This window comes from Protopterus annectens, chromosome 16.part0, assembly GCF_019279795.1.
Source record: "Protopterus annectens isolate FY-2018-M chromosome 16.part0, PAN1.0, whole genome shotgun sequence".
NCBI lineage: Eukaryota > Metazoa > Chordata > Ceratodontiformes > Protopteridae > Protopterus > Protopterus annectens.
Window position 1 is genome coordinate 774,082,935 of NC_056750.1, and position 24,234 is coordinate 774,107,168.

At 44.3% G+C, this 24,234-nt stretch overlaps 1 protein-coding gene across 1 annotated transcript in view; it reads right to left on the bottom strand.

Annotated features, from left to right (window-relative positions):
- Window positions 1-24,234, bottom strand: part of ANAPC2 (anaphase promoting complex subunit 2) — a 1,102,972-nt gene that overhangs the window by 171,837 nt on the left and 906,901 nt on the right. Inside the window, 1 exon segment of the mRNA XM_044058339.1 lies at window positions 873-1,076. Within this exon segment, the coding sequence (XP_043914274.1) occupies window positions 873-1,076 (204 nt within the window).

Sequence of the window (24,234 nt, forward strand, 5' to 3'; positions counted from 1 at the left end):
AAAACCCTAACAAAACAATTACTTACCTTAAATTACAACTAAATCCATACAGAACACGAAACACCATCCAGTCACTACACAGCAAGCAACGCACCGTAAAGACATAACCGCGAATTTGAGATATTCGGATTCACAATTATGCACTTGCGCAATTTTCAATGTTCGACTTTATAAGTTCGAGATACTGAAATATGGGATTTCAATATTTTGAAATTATAAAGTGAACCCATATATACAAACACATATATATCTATATATATATATATATATATATATATATATATATATATATATATACACACACACACACACACACACACACACACACACGTAGGGAATGGACGTCAGGAATAACTACTGGTATAATTCATATGTAAATGTTTTGTTCGTGTGTTAAAGGACCCCCTACTCTGTTTAAAAGGTGCCATGTGATATTCTACAGGAACCTGAGCTACCATTAACTCAAGCAGATAGGGTCTCAATTTAATGTCTAATCAGAAGGAAGGCACACTTAGGAGTGCAGCACTCCCCTTAAGCTGAACTGTGTCAACAGTCTACCTGATGTGGAAATAGAACCCACAGAGTTCAGCACCAAAGGGGAGTGTGCTGCCTGTTGTGTTTCCTTTTAAGACATGCTAAAATATAATAAAAATGTGACGACAGCTCAAATTTCATAAGGATGTAAATTCAGCTTGTGAATGAAAGAGTGAGAATGGCAACAGTAAACAACATATTATAACAATTTCATAATGTTAGAAAAAAAAAAATCAGTTGTAAATTCTCCACGTCTAATGAACTACTCAACTATTTACATTTTTAAATCCAAGAAAGCCTTTCAGGTATTATCAGTGCCATTTAGTCTTGTAATTTACCTTTAGTTTCTCGTACTTCTTGGTATAAGCATCCATGACTTGCTTAACCTCATCTGGGAGTTCCAGTTTTTCTTCTTTGAGTGAAGGCCAGAACTCACTTGAAAGAATCATTGCACTTAGCACAAAAGTAGGTTTCTCTTCTTCACTAAGCTTAGCTTCTTCATCTCGAATGTTTGAATCGATTCGTCGAGAGTCAGCCATGTCCTGCTCAAAAGACAGAGTAAGAGAGGATTACATTTTGCTTGATAAGATTACACCCATGAAAGAAAAAAAGTTATGTCTTACCATAACGTTCCATCTGTATTGTTGATCCTTGTTCAGTCATTACGGATGGGAATCGGTTCTGACCTCGGAACCGATCCGACCATTTGTCAAGCTCGCATCAGCTTCAAACTCTCGGGTAAACTCTTATCCACAATCCCCCCTCTCCCTGTTACCTCAGATTGAGTTTGCAAGTCAAAGAAGGTGGAGGCTACCTCTGGTCAAATAACCTAAGAGAACCGGATGGTGAGATCCACTAGACACCACAGGAGGGGGAAGGAGGGAGGGTCGTAATGACTGAACGAGGATTAACAATACAGATGGAACGTTATGGTAAGACATAACTTCTTTATCTGATATTGCTAATCCTCGTTCATTCCTTATGTATGGGACAGAGTCCCCAGCTACCTCTATTCCTGGGAGACTCTCATGGAAGGACATTCCTGAGCACCATAGAACCAAAAGATGCTCTTCCCCCGGAGGCCAAATCCAATCTGCAATGACTGATGAAGGTATGAGGCATAGCCCAAGTTGCAGCTGCACAAATGTCATGTAAAGAAGCTCTGGCCTGGAAAGCAACAGAAGTTGCCACTGACCTTGTTGAATGAGCCTTTATGGTAGTAGGCAACGAGATATTACGTTGTGTATAAGTGAAAGTCACACAGTCCTTCAACCATCTGGCTAATGTGAACTTAGCAACAGCGGATCCTAATCTAGGTCCAGAAAAGGTCAAAAATAACTGGTCAGATTTAAAAAGGACCTAGTCCTGTTTAAGTAAAAAAGGATTTGCCTGTGGATATCTAGGGTATGTAAAGAAAACTGGAAATTCAATGGTTTGATTAATGGACATTTCAGATCACTTTTGGCAGAAAAGATGGATTAGTTCTGAGAGACACTATCTCTATGAAAAATCAAGTATGGACTCTTGATACAAAGCCTGAAGCTCAGAAATACGTCTGGCAGAAGTAATGGCGACCAAAAACAAGGTTTTCTATGACAAATGCTTGAGGTCGCAAGAAGGGGCTGGTTCGAAAGGTGGCATTGTCAGAGCTTGTAGAACTAATAAATCCCATGGCTGAATAGGTTCTCTAAAAGGTGGCTTCAGATGATTCAGACCTTTTATGAAGATCTTGCACAATTTGTGGGACATGAGAGGAATCTTGGACACCCTCATGAAAATTAGAAATTGCAGCCAAATGAACTCTAATGGTAGAGGCCGATAGACCTGACTGGAAAAAGTTGGCCAGATAATCTAGTATTAGGTGCTGAGAAGGGATCTACTTGTTTATCTTTCAGCCAACAGGTAATTCTTTTCCACTTGCTCAGATAAGTAATTCTAGTGGAAGACTTATGAAATGCAATGAGAATGTCACGTACTGGTAAAGAAAGATCATTCTGCCTGGCAATCAAGGGAACTGGAGTAGCCAAGGTGTGAGCTTCAGGCTGTTCAAGTTGGGATGAATCCGGTTCTGTGGATGAGTGGTGGGAGGGTGGCCTAATGGTTAAAGTGTTTGCCTTACAAACACAAGGTGCAGGGTTTGAGTCTCACAAGGGATAATTGGCTAGGCTTAAAATGGCTCGCAAGGGCAGTTAGCTTAGTACTAATCTATGAACCTATGAGAGATCAACCCCGGGGTTGGATGGAGAATCCATGGTCGATCTAGAAGGTGAAGCCAAAGGAAGGGGAACCAAATCTGCCGAGGCCAATATGGTGCAATGAGGATCACCTTGCTCTTCAACCGACAGGCTTTCTTCAGAAACTGGGGAAAGGGTGAAAATGCATAAAGAAGACCCGAGGGCCAATCGTGGACTAGAGCGTCTCTGGGTGACTGTCCTGGAGGGGGAATCAGGGCGAAGTAGTTGCGGCATTTGTAGTTGGTTGGGGATGCAAAGAGGTCGCAGCAAGGACGGCCCCAGCGGTGGAAGATCTCCACCACTATCAAAGGATTCAGGGACCACTCGTGAGGTTGAAGAATGCACCTGCTGAGTCTGTCTGCTATGACGTTGGAACTCCTGGGAATGTGCGTTGCTAGAAAAAAATGGTTGGTAGCCATCGCCCATTGCCATATCCTCATGGCCTCTCAACAAAGGGGGTAAAATTTGGTTCCACCTTGGTTGTTGATGTACCAGACCGCCGTCGTGTTGTCTGACTGAATCACAATCGTCCCAGATGGCAGCAGGGGATGGAATGCTTGCAATGCCAGAAGCACCGTCCTCAGCTCTAGAACATTTATGTGCAGATGGGCCTCCAGTTCGGACCAAGAGCCTTGGACTGTGTGCCTGACATAGCGCCCCCCACCCCATCAGGGAGGCATCCGTGGTCACTGTGGCCTTGGGTTGCTGGGGGAAAAAGGGGCGAGGCCATTGTGACAGATTGTGTCACATCCACCAATTTAAATCCTGTTTGCATCTGTGGGTTACTCGAATCATGGCTAAAAGAGGATGCTGAAAAGGAAACCATTGGGTGAGCAGTAGCCATTGTAGAAGCCTCATGTGAAACCTGGCCAGGGGAACAATGATGATGGAGGTTGCTATGGAACCCAACAGCTGTAGAACTGAGTGAGCCGTGGATTTCCCCCTTGAAAGGATTGGAATCAGTTGTCACTTTATCCTTAAAATTCTGCGCTCTGGAATGGCAGCTCTGAAGTTCTGTGTGTCCAAGATAACCCCCTATGAATTCTGTCAACTGAGATGGGGTGAGATTGGATTTTTGCCAGTTTATGGTTATGCCTAGTCTTTGTGCAGCGAGGAGAGAGTATGCCAGGGCTTCTTCCAGTAGATGTCTGGTGGGGATGGAAATAAGCCAGTCATCTAGGTATGGAAACACCTGGAATCCTTGAAGTCGCAAGTGAGCTGTGACAACTGCCATGCACTTTGTGAACACACTGGGGGCTGTAGAGAGTCCGAAGGGCAGTACTCTGAACTGGTAGTGACTAGCTCCCTTACGAAAGCACAGAAATCTTCTTGATGGCCTGTCCACTTTTATGTGGTAGTACGCATCTTTAAGATCTTTTGAGCACATCCAACAGTCTTTTTCCAAGAGCGAGAGGATAGACTGTATTGTGACCATCCAGAATTTTTGTACTCTCACAAACTTGTTCAATACACTGAGATCCAAAATTGGTCTCCTGTCCCCGGTTTTCTTTGGCACCAAAAATAACAGAGTAGAATCTGGATCCTATTTGATCTGGAGGGACTATTTGGATGACTCTCTTTCTTAGCAGCTTTTCTATCTCTAGTGCTGCTTCTTCCCTTTGACTGGGTGGAACGTCGGGAAGGTTTTTTTAAGGGACAGGACAAAGATCGAAGTGGATATGATAACCTCTGGTTACAATCCTTTGTACCCAAGAATCAGTGGTGATGGTTAGCCAGGCAAAAGGGTGCAAGGAGAAACATCCCCCAACCACCTCCAGAGAAAAGGAGTTGGACCACTCTTCAGGACAGCTGGTAGGATTGGCCAGGGAAAGAATCCCTGGAACCCTGGTTACGCGGACCCCACCTTGTCCCGAAAGGAGCGTGTTCCCTGTGAGTTTCTCCCTCTGCCTCTAGGGGAGAACTCAGCCTGTGTGTCATGGAAAGGACCCTGAGATTTCTTGAACCATATCTTCCCACTCTATTGGTTTCGGGAGAAAGCGAGGGAAGAACAACAGACACCTACGGCAGAAAGGGTCTTACCGTCCTGTTCACATCTGGCCAGTGTGTTTTTAACTTTGGGTCCAAACAACGAGGGGGCCTCCATGGGAGCCTTAAGAAAGGAAGCCTTAAAGGGTTCCACGAAAAGTACAGTTTTGTACCTACCATAAATGTAGATGTTCGAAGATCCACATTGCTGCAGTCCTTACATATGGGTAGTCCGCTGTCCTCGGTCGGCCCGAATACCAAAGTATTAGGCTGACGTCGGTCATGGGCGCTCAGATCTGACATCAGAGCGTCAGGGTATAAAAGCGCATGACCGACATCATATCCTCAGTCTTTTCTTGCCCCAGATGTCAGAAGGCCCTAAAAAGAAAGGCCACAGCCCAAAAACAGGATACCTCCCAAAAACATGCCCAACAACAACCATCACCCAAACCATATAACCATGCCAAACTACAGAGGGAAGGTGGGAGGGTAATTGGACTGCAGCAATGTGGATCTTGAACATCTACATTTATGGTAGGTACAAAACTGTACTATGTTCTTCATCTCACATTGCTGCAGTCCTTACATATGGGTAGAATCCCAAAGCAGAGGTAAAGGGAGGATGGCAAAATCATAAAGCATTAGGGGCTGCTAAAATGCCCTGTAATATTGCAGTGGCAAAACCAGCCCTAGACTTAGAATAAAGAGGAAGGTGGTAATGCTTGGAAAAAGTATGTACTGAACTCCAAGTGGCTGCTTCCAAAATATCTTTTGTAGCTACCCCCCTTAGAAAGGCAGTAGAAGTGGCAGTAGCTCTAGTGGAATGAGGTCTGATTCCAGCCAGAATCTCCTTACCATGATGGGAATAACAGAAAGAAATACAAAACCCAATCCATTTAGAAATAGTTTGTTTTGAAACAGGTTTTCCCTGACAACCCAAAGCAAAAGAAACAAACAACTGCTGAGACTGCCTGAACCCCTTGGTTCTGCTCAAATAATAACGTAACTGCCTGTGTATATCCAAAGTATGCAAAATCTTCTCCCCTTTATTTTGGGGGTTTGCATAAAAAGTAGGCAAATGAATAGTTTGGTTCAAGGCCACACTAGAAACCACTTTAGGCATAAAGGAAGGATTAGTATGCAAAGATACCCTATCCTTATGAAAAATCAGGAAAGGTTCCACTGCCATAAGGGCCTGTAATTCAGAAACCCTTCTTGCAGAGGTAATGGCCAACAAAAAAGCAGTCTTCCATGATAAATACTTTAACTCGGCAGTAGCTGCAGGCTCAAAAGGTTGTAGAGTAAGCTTTTCCAACACAAAATTGAGATCCCAAGCAGGAGTAGGAGCTCTACGTGGGGTCTTATGTTCTTTGCCCCTCTAAGAAATTGCTTAAACAAAGGATGGGAAAATAAAGGAGGGTCACAGTCATAGTGAGCAGAAATGGCTGCAGCATGAACCTTTATCGAGGAGAAAGACAAACCCTTGTCCAATAACTCAGTAAGATATTGAAGAGAAACACTTAAATCAGGCTTGGAAACATCAAAGTCCTTCGCTTTGCTCCAAAGAAAAATTCTCCATTTATCAGCGTAAACTTTCCTTGTACTAGGCCTTCTGGCCTCCAAAATAACATTCAAAACTTGTTGTGGAAGCTGAGACCCTCCAGGGTCTAAAACAGAATATGCCAGGCTGTGAGATGCAGAGACTGAATCTTGACATTGAGGAAGTGATTGCCCTCCTGAGACAAAAGATGCGGAATCAAAGGCAGAGGCCATGGAGGCTCCTGCCAAACTCCTCAGTAGTGGGTACCAGTGCTGTCGAGGCCAATCCGCGCTATCAGAATCATGGATGGCTTGTCTATTCTGGCCTTCAGGAGTACCTTGGGAATGAGAGGCAGAGGTGGAAAGGCATAGACATGAAGATTGCTCCAACTGAATGATAGAGCATCCACCTTCCAAGCTGTGGGATAAAACATTTTTGTGCAAAACTTTGGCAACTGGTAATTTAGTGGAGAAGCGAACAGATCTATGTCTGGAGTCCCCCATAACACTGTCAACTTTTGAAACACATGAGGATCCAGTTTCCACTCGTGAGGATCCACAATTTGTCTGCTCAACACATCCGCTAAGGAGTTCTGTGCTCCTGGTAGAAACCTTGCCTGAAGATTGAGGTGTAAACTGAGAGCAGTCTCCCACAAAATCATCGCTTGCCTGCAAAGAGGGTACGAATGGGTTCCCCCCTGCTTGTTGATGTACCACATGACAGTAGTGTTGTCTGTTTGAATCAACACCTGTCCTGGGTGAAGTAAATCCTTGAAAGCCATCAATGCAAATTGGACTGCTAACATCTCCTTCAAGTTGATATGCAAATGTTGAAGTCTGACAGGCCACGTGTCTTGCACCCATTTTCCATTGAGGTGTGCTCCGCAAGCCTTGTCCGAGGCATCTGTCGTTAGAATCTGACTCGCCTCTGGTCGGGTCACAGAGAGTCCCTTGTTTAGGTGACATTCCTGAGCCCACCACAAAAATTCTTTCTGAATGCAAGGTATTATCTGAATGACAGTGTCTAGATCTTGGCAGTGTTGTGTCCATACATTTTTGAGATACCATTGAAGCTTCCTCATATGCAGTTTGGCATTGTGAAGCACCAGAATACAAGATGCCATGAACCCCAAGGCTTGAAGGACTGTCTTTGCAGTCAGCCTGGACTGTAGAGACATTTGATGGAAATAAAGAGAAAGGCTTCTTTGTTTGTCCGGGGTCAAAAAGGCCATCTGGGAAGCTGTATTCAGTCTCACACCCAGAAAGCACATGTCCTGAGAGGGTACTAGACTGGACTTTGTTTCGTTCACAGAATACCCTAGGCATCTTAACACTACCATCACATATTGTAGATGATGCAGAAGTTCGTCTTTGTGTTGTGCAATAATCAGGCAATCGTCCAAATAAGGATAAATCTGTATTCCTCTTAACCTGAAAAAGGCTATCACTGGAGCCAGAACCTTTGTGAACACTCTGGCAGTAGATAAGCCAAAGGGCAATGCAGAGAACTGATAATGTAAATTTCCAGCCAAAACGCAGGTACCTCCTGCAACTGGGCCTGATAGGAACATGAAGATAAGCCTCTTTGAGATCCAGAGTTACCATCCAGTGATCTTTTCCCAACAGAGGTAAAAGCTGTTGTAACGTCAGCATTTTGAACTTTGGAATGTCCAGATAAGTGTTGAGGATAGATAAATCCAAAATTGGTCTCCACGTGTTCCCTTTCTTTGGTACTAGAAACAGGCGAGAATAAAATCCTAGTCCTACTTCTGACAGAGGAACTGGCTGTATAGCTCCTATTTGAAGAAGTAAAGAAATCTGCTTGTGAGCCTCTATCCTTTGCCGAGGAGGAACGTCTGGCATGCCTTTGAAAGGAGGCAATGTATGGAAATAGAACTTGTAGCCTCAGTTTATAATGTCCAATACCCATTTGTCCTGGGTGACTAAAAGCCAGTTTTGTTTGAAGAGTGCCAACTTTCCTCCCAAAGGAGCTGCCAGGGAAGAAGAATCTGGCAGCTGAAAATGCAGGTCATTGGGCCTGTTTACGAAAGGACTGGCCCCTGCCCTCACCTGCAGATTGTGCAGGTGAACTCCAAGTTCTAGGCCTGAATGTACTGTGAGCTCTGCTCCTGCCACGTCTAGATCTACCCCTAGACTGAGAATCAGAAGAAGGGTAGGTCCACCCCTTAGTAGGCCAATTTCTATTAAACTTTGGAGGTTGCACCTGCAAAAAATCTTTAACAGTCTGCATGGACTTAGCCTTGTCTTCCATTTTCTTCAAAACCGACTCCACAGGGGGACCAAACAAAACTTCAGACTGTAAAGGGGCATCCAGAATTCTAGTTTTAACATGCTCGGACAAATTCTGATCCTTAAGCCAGGCGTGCCTACGAAGAACTGAACCAGTGGCAGCCACCCTAGAAGAGGCCTGTACAGCATCAAAACCACACTGCAAAGAATGCTTACCCACCTGTTCAGAGACATGCATTAAATCCTGCAATTCTTTACACTCTATGCCCTCTGCCAAAGCATCCACTTTAGATTTTAGCTGAGAAAGGAGGAAATTCTGATATTTCAACATATGAAACTGGCAATTTAAAGCCCTCATTGCTAAAGTAGAAGAGGTATACACCTTCTTACCCCATCTATCCAAAGCTCTAGCTTCCTTATCTAGAGGAACCGGATTCTTTACAACAGAAGCTCTAACACCCTTAGGCCCCTGACTAATAGTTTCTGGGTCCGCCCTAGGACTCTTATACAAATATTTATGAGCCTCAGGCACCCTGTAATACCTGTCCGGTTTAACTGGCAGGAGGCAAAGAATCTGGATTAAGGGAAGCCTCCGAGAAAACATCTTGAACATCCAAAACAGGAGGTATAGCCAAGGGTCTATGCTGTGGTAAAAACAAGAATTCCCTAAGCCTCTTCCGTGAATCAGAGAAATCCTGTCCTTCCCACTTAAAATGCTCCCTCATGGAATGCAGAGTTTCTGAAAATGAAAAATCCTCTGGAGGAGAAGCAGAAGGAGTGGAATCCTCTGCATCAGAATCCGAATAAGGGGGAAAATCTAGAATATCTTTAGCAGAAGAGTCTGAGTCATCTGAGGCCTGCTCCAAACTTTCCAACTCTGGCTCCACCCTGGGCCTCTTATCAGGAGGGGGCATAGAACCTCTAATTAAAGTAATCAAATCTTCTGCCATTTTAAGCATGTGCCTTTTAGGCACAGACCCTGAAGTACCTGGAGGGACACCAGAGGAAGGCAAAACAGACCTGCCCTTAGAAGAAGCCTTAGAAATAGTAGCAGAAGGCCTAACCACCTTAGGCATAGAAGGGAGAACAGAAACTTGAGAGGCCCCTTCAGCTTGACCTGACTCCTGTGAGGCCACATCCTGCAAAATCAAAGTTTCCCCCTGAGACTCAACAGAAACTTCAGCCGGCTCCACCTGCTCCACTGTAGTTTCTGCAGGACCAGCATCCGAAACGGACGAATCAACCTGTCTAGGTTTCAAGGATTTGTCTTTGCGCTTCTTCGTGGAAGCGGGCGGAGGATCCGACGGCATATTATAATTACACCGCTTACCAAAGACTAACCTAGCACAATCTAACCTTCTTTTTATAGTGCGCTTATTAAACCTAGCACAAAACCGACACCCGACTACGTCGTGGTCTGGTCCCAAACAAGGAATGCAAAGAGAGTGATAATCCCTATGCGGTATCTGTTTCCCACAAGAAATACAATTATTCACTTTTTCTGACATCCGGAATTAACTGAGGCAAGAAAAAGCAAAATATTCCCCAACGGGGTACTTAGCCCAACTTGGTTTCGGTCTGAAACTCAGAATACGAAAATTTCAGAACGCCGAACGGCACTTGCAACGCTGCTTCTGCATCGGACCATGCGGCAAAAAAGACTGAGGATATGACGTCGGTCATGCGCTTTTATACCCCGACGCTCTGATGTCAGATCTGAGCGCCCATGACCAACGTCAGCCTAATACTTTGGTATTTGGGCCGACCGAGGACAGCGGACTACCCATATGTAAGGACTGCAGCAATGTGAGATGAAGAACATCTGCACAAGCGCATCCAGGCATGTCGTCTCAAGACCGCAGCTGAACCCGTTGCTCTAGCTGCTCCTTCTGATGCGTGAGATATCAGTCACATAGAGGAGTTATATATTGACTCAATGGTGGCCAGCTTAGAGGCCACTTTGTCATGGACCTCAGACACGACACCAGCCAAGGTTTCAGAGAGCTCAGAAATCAGACCCCTCTGAAGCCTGGTCAAGTGTGCCATATAATTCAGGTACCCGATAGTAAAGGTCGCTGATGCAAAGGTGAACTTCCCTAGCCTGTCCAGGGCCCAGGACTCTCTGTTAGGCAGATGGACAGTTTGGCTTTCCTCTGCCAGATCCTTTTTTGTTGCGGCCACCACCACCACCAAAACATCCACAGGAAGACCTTTTGACCAATGGGGATCCATAGCAGGAGGGGACAAACATCTTATCTGGCCTCCGGGGAATAACTTCGACGGTGTCAGGAGCCTTCCAAGCATGCTGCACGATAAGCCGGACAAGTTCATTGGCAGGTGGAGTAACCCAGGAGGTAGGGGGCTGGGTGCGAAAGGCCTGCAGGAACACAGATTCCTCAGAGGTCGGATTAGAGAACTGCCAGTCACCTCTCTGTTTCAGGATTTTGAGGATATCACCAAAGGGCACGTCAGAGGGTGACCGAGGGGATCCTTCCCCCTCATCAAAATCTGTGTCTTTAGTGAGGGACTCCTCTGTGGAGTCCATGTGCTTCCTCTTACACAAACGTTTCCAGTGGACTTCTCAGTGGGGGAAGCTGGGGAAGACAGCGGAAAAGGGGTTTCCTGTGGTAATATGTCCTGAGGCCCTTGCACCCGGTGTCCACTTGGTATGACTTGTGAAACCAGTGTACCAGAGGAGGGTGGAGGGATAGACAGTCCAGTATCGCCAGCAGCAGCGAAAGCCTTCTCCATCAGTTGGAAGGCTGGTCCACCTGAAGAGGAGTGAATGTCTAGGATAGGGGTCACCCCGCCCCTATGTGGCTCAGCCTGCTGACCTGGAGTCCCTGGATGGCTGTGGAGCAGCAAACTATGCATGTCACAACTGACATCCTGGGTCGCAGCAAAACTTTCCTGCCAGGAAGGCAACTGCGGTTCCTTAGTGAGATCCATAAAGGGAACCGCAGAAAGGAAAGACTGTGCTATATCCATGGACTTCATGGAAGGAGGAGAATGAGAAGGGGTCTTTGGAGATGGGTGATCACCTCCCAAGGAAAGACAGTTCCTGGGGGGTGGGATACCTCTGGCCAAGAGCACCTGATCCACAAGACGCAACACATCGTGTTCGGAAAGGCTTCGAGTTGACCTCACGGAGACTGAGGGAGAAACAGGCCTGTCCACAGAAGAGGCAAACTCGGTGCCCATCTCACCAGTCCGCACTGAGAACAATGGTGCTGAGAGAAACTGGACTACGGGTGTCTGTACCGAAGAAGTCATCGGTGCCGAGGTCATGGTCTGCACAGACACAGGGATCAGTGCCGAAGTGGTTGTCGGAACCTAAGCCGGAACCGATAAAACTGGAGTCAACAATAAAGGCGTCGGTTCCGAGTAAGATGTTGGAGCAGACGTGGTCAAGGTCTGCGCTGACTGAACAGTCGGTGCCGATACAGTGGTAATAGTCGGTACACGAAGAGCCCCTCGGTGCTGATATAGTGCAGGCTGCAGGAGATGACTGAGTCAAGATCACTAATGGACCTGAAGGCCTCGGTGCCAAAGGTCTAGGCACCGAAAGCACTGGGGCTGACTGCGTGAACTCCGGAGCCGAAACTTCAGCCTTTTTAGGTTTTGGTTGGCGGGAGTCCCCAGCCGGGGATGAAGGCAGAGATTTAGCAATGGTAGGAACATCCAAAATTTTCTTATGGGCTCTAGGAGAGGTTGAGACCTCCGACCCAGAAATAGCCTCTGAAAAGGAAGATTTAAGAAGTCCCTTCAGCAACAACTTGTTTTTCCTTTCCAACAAAGTTCTATTTGAAAAGTCTTCACAGATAGTACAGGGTGGGTCAACAGATAAGTGGGACGCCCCCAAACAATAAACACACAAAGAATGTGCATCAGAAGTAGGTAGTTTGTGTCCACAATCAGAACACAGTTTAAACCCTGGACTAACTTTCTTATCTGCCATAACAAAATTAGTGGAAAACGGTACCAGCAATGGTACAAAAGAATACCCGAAGGTATGAAAAAAGAAAGGGAAAGATTACCAATGATGGTAAGGGGAGAATACCTAGTGGAAAAAGGTAGAAAAGAGAAGAAAACCTTAAGAAAATATGGTTGCTAGATGTGATAGGGTAAGAGACAACGAAAAGGAAACTTTTCTAACAGAAAAGTAATATAATGACTATTGTACAACAAATAACTGTACTTAGCTCAAGAGAAGCAACTTGACACGACCGAATGGCAATGCGGCAAACGAAATCTGAGGTAACAGGGAGAGGGGGATTGTGGGTAAGAGTTTAGCTCGAGAGTTTGAAGCTGACGCGAGCATGAAAAATGGCCGGCTCAATTCCGAGGTCGGAACAGATACCCACGCGTAATGACTGAACGAGGAACAGATACCCACGCGTAATGACTGAACGAGGATTAACAATATCAGATGTGCACATTACAAAGCATTTGGAGTAAACAGAAAACCATCACAGCCAATGGACAAACTACACTATCACTGAAACTGAAATTAACAAATAAGTAGACAACATATTGGCCAACCTTCTCATGGATAAGAGCTAGGAGCTCATCTCCGAGAACCCACACAATGAAGTTCTTCAAAGTTATTTAGCAAATATGTCTGTCACACAAGTGCCCCAAGCTACTACATACAGTGGCTTCATTATGAGAAGAAAAGATTCTCATGCTATCCATTTCTGGCTTCTTCAGTACAAGGGTGAGCCACATCCAGAAAAAATGTCAAAGAGCTAATATTTGCAGAGCACTGTTTACTTAAAAATGGGTATAACAGCCATTCAACACAAGGAAAATGGCAAAGTAGCAAACAAGTACTCACTGCAGCTTCTCTTCTAGAAGATCATCTAATACTTTAAGTACTAATATCAGTCAGAAAGTACAGTTTTGTACCTACCATAAATGTAGATGTTAGAGTGTTCACCCTGCTGCAGTCATCACACTTGGGTTATCCTGCCGTCAGGCGATCCCGCAGTCGGCCTGAATTCCAAAGTCTTGGTCCGGCGTCGGTTGCTGTCCCTTCTTCCCTGACGTCAGTGCACCAGGGGTATATAAGAGGCATCCAACGCCATTTTCTTCAGTTTTTCTTGCCCCAGATGTCAGGTGCCCCCAATAGGTAGGCAATATATATATATATATATATATATATATATATATATATATATATATATATATATATATATATATATATATATATATATATATATATATATATATCGCTAGATAAAAATACAATACCTTTAGGCGCAAGCAAATACACCACAGAGGTTGTATAGGATAGAGTGCAAATACACCACAGAGGTTGTATAGATTAGGATAGAGTGGTATAAGATAAGTTCAGCTAGTACAGAGGGGATGGAGGGAGGGTAACCTGGACTGCAGCAGGGTGAACACTCGAACATCTACATTTATGGTAGGTACAAAACTGTACTATGTTCATCGTGTTACCCTGCTGCAGTCATCACACTTGGGTTGAATCCCAAAGCTAATGATGGGAGATGGAGTTAAACAGGGTTAGAAGAAGCTAGTAGGCCCTGCAAAACTGCAGTGGCAAAACCAGCTCTAGTCTTAGAATACAGAGGTAAGTGACAGTGTTTGGTGAAGGTGTGCACTGAACTCCAAGTTGCAGCTTCCAGAAAATCCTTGGTTGGTACTCCCCTGAGAAAGGCTGCTGATGTAGCTCTTGCCCTGATGGAGTGGGACCTAATGTTAGCAGGTACCGGTTTCCCGTGATGCGTGTAGCAGAAACGTATGTAATGTCCTATCCATTTAGAAATGGTCTGTTTTGAGATAGCTTTTCCTTGTGATCCTGTAGCATAGGCTACAAAGAGCTGGTCAGTTTTTCTGAAAGCCTTAGTTTTATCCAAGTAGTAATGCAATTGCCTGTGAATGTCCAAAGAGTGCAGGAGTCTTTCTCCTTTGTTCTGGTAATTTGGGAAAAAGGTGGGCAAATGAATGTTTTGGTTAAGGGCCACACTGGATACCACCTTTGGCATAAAGGAAGGGTTAGTTCACAGAGAAACGCTGTCTTGATGAAAAATGAGGAAAGGCTCCACTGCCATTAGTGCCTGTAGCTCTGAGACTCTTCTAGCTGAGGTTATTGCTAGTAGCAGGGCAGTTTTCCATGAAAGAAATTTTAAGTCAGCTGAAAAAGCTGGTTCAAAGGGCAGCATTGTAAACTTTTTCAGAACAAAGTTGAGGTCCCAAGTAGGTGTTGGTGCTCTCCTTGGCGGTCTTATGTTCTTAGCCTCTCTGAGGTACTGTCTTAGGAGTGGATGTGAGAAAGGAGGATCAGTGTTGTAATGAGCTGATGGCGTGGATCTTAATAGATGAAAATGAAAGTCCTTTGTGCAACATCTCAGTTAAATATTGTAGAATCTGAGGAATGTTTGGATCCAGAGGATTTTGGCCTTTAGCCTGGTTCCAGGCGCAAAATCTTTTCCATTTGTCTGAATAGGTTTTCCTGGTACTGGGCCTTCTGGCCTCCAGAATGACACCCATAACAGCTTTGGATAGAGATGTTGGCTGGTTGTTTAGGTAATTTGCCATGCAGCCAAGTTTAAAGTCTTGAGCTGGCTGTGTAGAATCTGATTGCCTCACTGGGTGAGCAGGTGAGGAATCTGTGGTAAAATCCATGGTGGGCCGTGGGCCATGTTCCTTAGAATTTGATACCAATGTTGGCGTGGCCAGTCTGGTGCAATGAGTATAATTTGTGGCCTCTCTAATCTGACTTTCAGCAGTACCTTTGCTAGAAGAGGCAGTGGAGGAAAGGCATACACTGTAAATGTTTTCCAACTGAATGAGAGGGCGTCCACTCTCCACATTTGTGGATGGAATGTCCTGGTGCAAAATTTTTGAAGTTGGTAGTTTTGGGGGCTTGCAAACAGATCTATGTCTGGGTGTCCCCATTTTTGAGCTATCATTGCAAATACTTGTGGATCTAGTTTCCACTCGTGTGGATCCATGATGTTTCTGCTTAGGTTGTCTGCCAATGTGTTTTTCTTTCCTGGCAAGAATTGTGCTTGTAATTGAACCTGGTAAGACAGTGCAGTGTTCCACAAGTTCATTGCTTGCCTGCATAGAGGGTAGGAATGTGTGCCCCCTTGCTTGTTTATGTACCACATTACTATGGTATTGTCTGTCTTTATTAGCTGTCCTCGGTGTAAGAGGTCCTTGAAAGCTGTTAGGGCATTCTGTACTGCTAGCATTTCTTTTTGACTGATATGCAGATGCCTCTGATCTGTAGTCCATTTGCCCTGAATTCACTGTCCTGCCATGTGTGCTCCCCAGGTATAGTCCAATGCATCTGTTGTCATAGTTTGCCTGGCTGTGGGGGTAAGGTGAAAGGCTGACCCTTGAGGTGACATGCCTGTGCCCACCATAGAAACTCCTGTTGAAGGCAGGGAATGAGTGATATCATTGTTTCCAAGCTGTGGTTGTGATGAGTCCATATGCTTTTCAGGTACCATTGTAATTTCCTGATATGCAGTTTTGCAAATGGTATTAGTGGTATGCAAGATGCCATGAATCCCAAGGCCTGCAGAATTTTTCTTGCAGGGAGTTGGGTCTTTGTTGCCATTATTTTGAAATATTGAGTCAGCTGCTGCTGTTTGTCTGGCGTGAGATAAGCCATCTGGGCCGTTGCAGTCAAGCTGGCATCCAGGAATATTATGTTTTGTGAGGACACTAGTTTTGACTTCTTTTCGTTTACTGTGTACCCTAGGCAACTTCGGTGTTTGACAAATGCCAGATGCTTTAAAAGAATGTCCTTGCTTTCTGCTTGAATAAGGCAGTCGTCCAGGTATATATTTGAATTCCTCTTTGTCTGCAGTATGCAATTACTGGTGCCAGGCATTTTGCGAAGACCCTGGGCGCAGTAGATAAACCAAAGGGCAGTGCAGAGAATTGATAATGCGTTGAACCTGCAATGAAGCAGAGGTATCTTCTGCAATTTTGTCTGATAGGGACATGCAGGTATGCCTCCTTGAGGTCCAACATTACTAGCCAAGCATTCTTGCCCAGCATGGGAAGAAGCTGCTGTAGTGTTAGCATCTTGAATTTTGGTACTTGCAGATAGGTGTTCAGAATTGAAAGATCCAGAATGGGTCTCCATGCTTTGTCCTTTCTTGGGACTACAGAGTCTTGAGTAAAATCCTTGTCCTTGCTTCTGTGTAGGTACCTGTTGAATGGCTATGTCCATGAGAGATGTAATTTGTTTTTGTGCCTCTGCCCATTGATTTGGTGGCAGGTTTGTCATTCCTTTTATCCTTGGTAAGGTATGAAAGTGGAATCTGTATCCTTCAGAGACCATGTTTAGTACCCATTTGTCTTTTGTGAAGATGTGCCAGTTGTCTGCAAAAAATGCTAATTTTCCTCCCAAGGGAGCTGCCAGGAGAGATTTGCTTGGTAGTTTGAGGATTGAGTCATTGTGTTTGTCTTCTGCTAGCTTGGGGCCTGTCTTCTAATCCTTTCTGGATAGCAATACCCCATTGGCGAGGTTTGTAAGGGCCTTGTGACTGACCTCTGCCCCTTGGGCGTCTGTATTTGCCCCTCTGTGATCTGTCAGAAGTTGGAAAGGACCAGTTTTTTGTTGGCCAATTTCTGCTGAAACGAGGGGGTTGTACCTGCAAAAAATCCTTGACCGTCTGCATAGACTTTGCCTTATCCTCCATTTTCTTTAAAACCACTTCTGCTTTGACACCAAATACATCCTGCTGTAAAGGTGCATCCAATAATTTTGCTTTAACATGATCAGGAAGGGTCTGTTCTTTTAACCAAGCATGTCTACGTATGACAGAGCCAGTAACAGCTGCTCTACAGGAAGCTTCCAATGAATCAAATCCGCATTGTAAAGTATGTTTGCCCACCTGTTCAGCTGCATGCAACAGATCCTGCATTTCCTTGAATTCAGACTGTTCAGTATGTGTGCTCATTTTTTGTTTTAATTGAGACATTAGGAATTGCTGATATTTCAGCATGTGAAACTGACAATTTAATGCTCTCACAGCCAGAGTTGCCGAGGTGTATATTTTCTTTCCCCATCTATCTAGGGCTCTGGAATCCCTTTCAGAGGGCACAGGATTGGACCCTGGGAAATTGTTTCTGGGTCAGCCACAGGGCTTTTATAAAGGAAGTTGTGCGAGTCAGGTACTCTGTAGTATCTGTCTGGTTTGTCTGGAGCAGGAGGTAGAGAGTCTGGATTTAGACTAGACTCCAAGTAAACATCATCCACAACATCCACAATAAAACTGGAGGGATAGCAAGAGGTCTGTGCTGGGGTAATAAAAGGAACTCTCAGAGCCTTTTCTTAGAATCAGAGTAGTCTTGGCCTTCCCAGTAGAAATGTTCCCTCAAGGTATGCAAAGTTTCCCCAAAGGAGTAGTCGTCAGGGGGAGATGCTGAGGGAATAGAGTCTTCAGCATCAGAGTCTTCATAAGGTGGAAAAGTGTAATCCTGTTCCTCAGAAGAATCTGAGGAAACTGAAACCTGGTCAGAGGAAGCAGAATCCTCCTCTTGTCTTGGTCTTTTATCAGGAGGGGATGGGAACCCCTGATTAGGGTAATCAAATCTTCAGCCATCTTAAGCATCTGTTTCTTAGGCATGGGGCCTTGTACTGTAGACTGATGTACAGTCTTCTTTGGTTTTAAAGAAGTTTTAAGTTTAGAGTAAGATTTAATGGTGAGTGTAGTCGGTCTGAAAACACCTTCTGCAACCGAAGGTGTTTCCACTGCACCGGAGTCTACTTCTGCTCCGGTGTCGGAAGGGCCTAATGAAGATGGCTGCGTCGGCCTAGTAGACTCCGCTTGAGAATCCGCAGCTGTCTGGGGTTCCAGTTCTGTGGTAGTCAGGGGCTGCGTAGGCGCCTCACTGAAAACCGGAGAACCGGCGACAGGCCCAGCAGAGGTCTCGGAGTCTGGCTTGTTCCTAGGCTGCCTGTCCTTATCCTTACATGTTTTATGCATGCCGGTCATCGGCTGCTCCGACGGCATGATATAATTAAATTTCCTACCAAAGTAATGCCGTGCGAAGTCAAAACACCGTTTGATAGTTCGTTTATTAAACCTAGCACAAAACCTACAACCTGTGATGTCGTGGTCTGGGCCTAGGCAAGGAATACAATAGGAATGGAAGTCCTTATGAGGTATTTGCTTCCCACAAGAAATGCAGTTGTTAACTTTTTCTGACATCGGATTGAGGCAAGAAAAGGTTCCCCAATGGGGTACTTGGCTTTATTGAAGACTTCGGACTGAAATTCGAATCGAAAATCTCAGGTGTTGGCCGACCGGCACTTGCGAACTGCTTCTGCTTCGGGCACCGCACATTAAGAAAGACTGAAGAAAATGGCGTTGGATGCCTCTTATATACCCCTGGCGCACTGACGTCAGGGAAGAAGCGACAGCAACCAACGCCAGACCAAGACTTTGGAATTCAGGCTGACTGCGGGACCGCCTAACACCAGGATAACCCAAGTGTGATGACTTCAGCAGGGTAACACGATGAACATCTGCTATTAACAGCTGTGAAGAATTTCAAACAGCATCCGAAGAAACACCTGCCAAGGAAGGCAGGAGAAAGAGAAGACAAAGTAGAAAATGCCCCAAAGACAGAATCTTTGAGCCACTAAGATACCAAAGGAAGTCTGAATAATGGAGTGGAATACAGTCAATTACACTGCTGAACGTATGCATTAATAACCATCAAAAAGCAGCACAAATGTCTACAATGGACAATTTGTAAATAAAGTGCAGTAAGCAGCAATTTCCTGCACAAAATTACCCTGGGCAGCTGGGCAAAATAATCCATTTAAAAAGGATCTGATTATCAAATACTGGTACTCCCTAGCCTGCAGCAAATGAGACAAAACTGGTTTGTCTTCCTTAATGCATGCACTCACTTTAGTTAAAACATGAGCAAGAGATGCATATGTAAAATGTGGAGACAACCCCCCTTCCCCCACCAATTCCTCCAATAAGTAAGTAAACAGAAGAATGTGTGGTTGAGAAATGGCCCTGAAACTACCTTAAAGCAGTAAGAAATTATTCATCTACAGGGAGACTGTTCCTTATGGCAAACCAAGATAAGATCTGTAGAAATGAGGGTCTACAGATTTGTGATTTGCCTCACAGACACGCGTCACTGTGAACAAGATATTCCAAAAAGCAAACTTCAAGCAAATAGCCAGCTGAAACTACAGATGAACAAGCATTTTATGGGAGTACAAGGTAGAGAGAGTTTCGTAGTCAGTGAAAGAGAAGCAACACCACAATTATGAAGTATTACTTTGACTAACCTATACCAGTAGTCAGGACGCTGTGGCACCTTCCTCATGATGCTTGACTTTTACAACACGTAAAACGAAGCACAGAAGGCAAATGTGCTCAATACTTCGATGGAATCTTCTTCTTTTTTTTTTTGCAAGGAGGTCTGCTACTCCTGCAGGGAAGGGACAGCATAACTAGATGATAGGCAGCAAGGAAGCACTGCACTTAGCACCACAGGCCTTTATCTTCTTCTAGAGATCTTCAATAATCTCATGGAAGGGCTTCAGAAAAGTCAATCAGGATAGCCCGATGAAGTTCACAACTATACACAGGCTCATGCCATTAAGCTGCTGAATTTGTGCAGCCATGCCAGTCACAGATCATTTAAAGTGTCTTCTTATCAGCAGAAACCGTAAACTCTGTCAGCTCTTCTTTGCATAACCAATGAGGGGACTAAACTGGAAGACAGGAGAAAGGATCCGTTTCAACTTAATGAAACCAGACTGCATGATGTCACATCTAATGATCTCTGGTTCCTGCTGCTCCATTTGACCATCATATAAATTTCAGAAATAATTTTTAAGCATGTGTGTGAAAAACATCTGCAAAACAAAAAAAAATTCTGCACAATACTGGAATTAATTTCTTATATCATGACAATCTACTGGGCAGCAGGAATCACACCAGAGGTAGATCATGCACAGTACATGCAACTAGACTAGTGAGAAACTCCTGAGCAATTTTAGACCCAATGTAGTAGAAAAAAAATCTCACACAAAGTTTTTGATTCCTTGTCACAGACCAGTGTAGCAAGATGTTGACATCTCCAAGCCCTGTGGAGAAGGAATGGAAGCTTCCAGGCTTTTAAAAAATGGCATTACTAACAACTCCTGCTCATTCATACTAACTGAACTTTTTCTGTGGAGCAGGAAGAGAGATGACTAGCCAAGTCAATAAAAAAATTCATAGGTAAGAGACTACCCAAAAGTAGAGTTATCCATATAGGTGCCAATAACAAAAGAGGGATTAGTTCTAGAAGCAAAAACGTTGGTTCTCTCAGACTCTCTAACCTCGGAGTACACTGAGGGACAGAGAGGGAACTCTTCTGACACGAATCCTTGTAGGAATGACCTACACCACTCATATGACTGGAAGAAGTGGAGAGGAATCTGCATGCTCAGTGTACTCGCACAGACACCTTCTGTGAAAACAGCTTACTTCAAGTGAAGGAAGTAACTGGCTTCACTTTTCTTCTCAAAACTTGCCAAGAGAGTAAGAGGGCAGGAGGAAAGTCATACATGACCATTCCCTATGTTAGTGGAAGCATTCCCTGCTGGAATAACCAAACCAAAGGGAGGGCCACACTCCTTTTAAAGCAAACTACTCAACCTCCACTGTGTTTCACTACTGAAAGATCCCCTCAACATGCTTCCTGAGCCAAACCTCCAAGGTAGGGCCTGAATCATGACTCAGATTTGCTATATTCACATCACTATGCATATGCAATAATATAACCCACAAAAATGCTATGGTCAATGGCCATTTGCCACAGCCACACTACCTCCTGGCAAATGAGTTAACATCTCTTAGCTGATCACGGCTTGAGTGCAAGAACTAATGACCGCTCCCATTCTTGGAATATGGGAAAGCCTGAAGTAAGTTTTTAGCACTGTGGTACTTTTTAAGGTGTTATGTGCTAAGTGCTAGCACTTCTAAAACAGATTTTACTAGGGGTTCCTGATCTTTTGGTCCTGCATAAATTATCTTCTTTTGTGAGCTTCTGACTAACTAAAGCCTGTGACCAACCCTTAGAAACTGTATTCAGGACACACATCTCTATGGCTGTGGTTAGCCTTTGCTACAGGCATATGACCAATTTGTCTCCAATCACAGAACAAGGGATGAGTTAAGTAAAGGAGGGCTGTAGCCCTATGAAATTATACTTGGGGTCTATTTATCTATCTATGGTTTATGATTAAGGTTATCCCCTGCGGGAGGCAACTGCACTATTTGCCAAGGGGTGGGGGTAAGCAAGTGAAGGAGACAGGGTAGGGGTTTGGGGGGATGGTGGAAAGACCCTGGATGCTGCATCTACAGCATCATATGCACATTGTACAGCATGTTTTTTCAAGCTGGAATTAAGTCTAGACCTGTTAGAGCAAGGTAGCATTCCTTGTCTCATCCTGCAGTCTACAACTCTCCACTAGCTGCTTGAGAGCATGGTCTTTGTATTTGAGGATAAGGATTTGGCAATTAATAGCTCTAGATGGCAGGGTTGATGAGCTAACCTTTTTGCCCCAGTTTTTAAGTTATCTACTCTCCTTATTAGGGATTTACTACATCCTGAAGTCAGTCTGATTTCCTTTACAGATTCCAGTGACACCATATCTAGATCTGCCACAAGATTTTTATACAGAAATGTATGAGGAGCCTGTACTATATAAAAATAGACATGTTTCTTCTAGACAAGGGGTTGTGAGTCTATCTCCTAGCTGCTAGTATCAAAAACATCCAGGAGAGCTTTGTGCACTGGAGGAAAAACAGGTTTTGGAGGCTCAAACCTCAGAAGAGTTTTGCAACATGAAAGTTTTCTGAAAAACAGACAGAGGCCAGGATGTCCTCACTACCTGCATCATAAGGTAGATGGGAGGACATCTATGATCTATAGTCAGGTCCTTTTCACCATTGTCAGAGTATAAGTACCACCGCTCTCTTAATGGGGAGGTCACCTTCTTTCTTTTGGACGTTGACTTCTAACTCAGAAGGCTTGCTTGGATCAAGCTGCAAACTCTAGAGAAACTACAAAAATGCAAGAAGTTACCTTAGCTTAATTTTAAGAGACAAAAGGGTTGGGGCTAGGAAGCTGGAGACCCTTCAAAGGGCAGCTTTTGCTTGACAGTGGTCCAGGCTTCAGACTGGGTCTTAGATCTCAGCACTGAAATCCTAGGAACCTGGGGGTGAATGCCCCTGGTTTCAGACTTCTGAAGAGTAGTGCATATATACTTATCTACAGCCAATAGTAAACCAGTCTCCCCTGACTTAATAATTAACTGATGCTCTGGAACAGACACAGTCATCCTTTTAAATCATATTAAAGGGTGCTAGGTCCTGAGAGATGTTAACAGTTGATGCTATGGCAGTTTGCAAATGTAACAGAGAGCTCTGCCAAGGTAGACATCAGGTCTAGGGCTGGTCATGCTTCTCTGTGGAACTGGTGTCCTTAAACCTAGGATACTTAGTAGGGTCATCCAACTTCCAGGGATTCATAGACTACTCCTTATGTGCCTCCTCCTTTTCAAATGGGATTTTTCGCTGACTACTGTCCAACACATGGTAGACTATGGTAAGTAGGATGCCAGCCTGTTTTTGCTCAAGTCTGGATGGCAATTCATCTATAATGAAGGTTGTTGGACCAGAAATCTTAACAGATTTCAGAAGCATCAACATTGTGCTTCAACTGAAGACAACATACACACTTACTATGTATGTTCTTAAAGAAATTTTATCTTTGAAACAGGAAAGTCCTCTCTTGGGTGGAATGCTCAGCATCTCCGTATCAGGAGATACCACAGACACATCTCTGAAAAAAACATGAGCCCCAAAGAAACAAACATTAAAGTAAACACAGTAGTGCATATGAAGGTACAGGCTATAAAAGGTTCCCAAGTGTGGTACTTTTCGGCATCACTGCCCAGCCTTGACTGATCAAACAACTTTCTGTTCTATATACACATGTGGCAATAAAGAACTAAAGACGGGTGAGTATTCATTACCCTTTATATCAAGAACATGGAGACGCCAGAAGGAAACTGACAATAGCACAGCCAATGGAAAAGGTGCTCTTAAAATCTGAACAGATGTCATTCTTGGAAAGCCATCTCAAATAAGCCACAAAAAACTGTTCAATTCAGAAACCTCTCAAAAAATATTAGTAAGTATAAAACTCATCTAAAGAAATCAACATAAAACTCCCTGATCAACACATCCAAAAAGTTCTGTAAAAAGCTAAACAGACTTGCACACAGAAGCATAACCTCTCAAAACACGACTTGCATTTTTCCCCTTCGGACTTCCTATCAGAATTCAATAACCTACCATCAAGCTCAACTAACCATAAAGTACAGTTTTCTACCTGCCATAAATGTAGATGTTAGAGTGTAAACACTGCGGCAGTCATTACACTTGGGTTATCCTGCCGTCAGGTGGTTCCCCAGTCGGCCAGACTTACAAAGTCTTGGTCCGGTGTCGGTTGCTGTCGCCTCCTCCCTGACATCAGTGCGACAGGGGTATATAAGATGCAGCCAACGCCATTTTCTTCAGTTTTTCTTGCCCCAGATGTTAGGTGCCCCCAAATAGGTAGGCAATTCAAATTGCTAGTAAAGTATACAAAAAAAAGGCAAACAATTTTCAGTTAC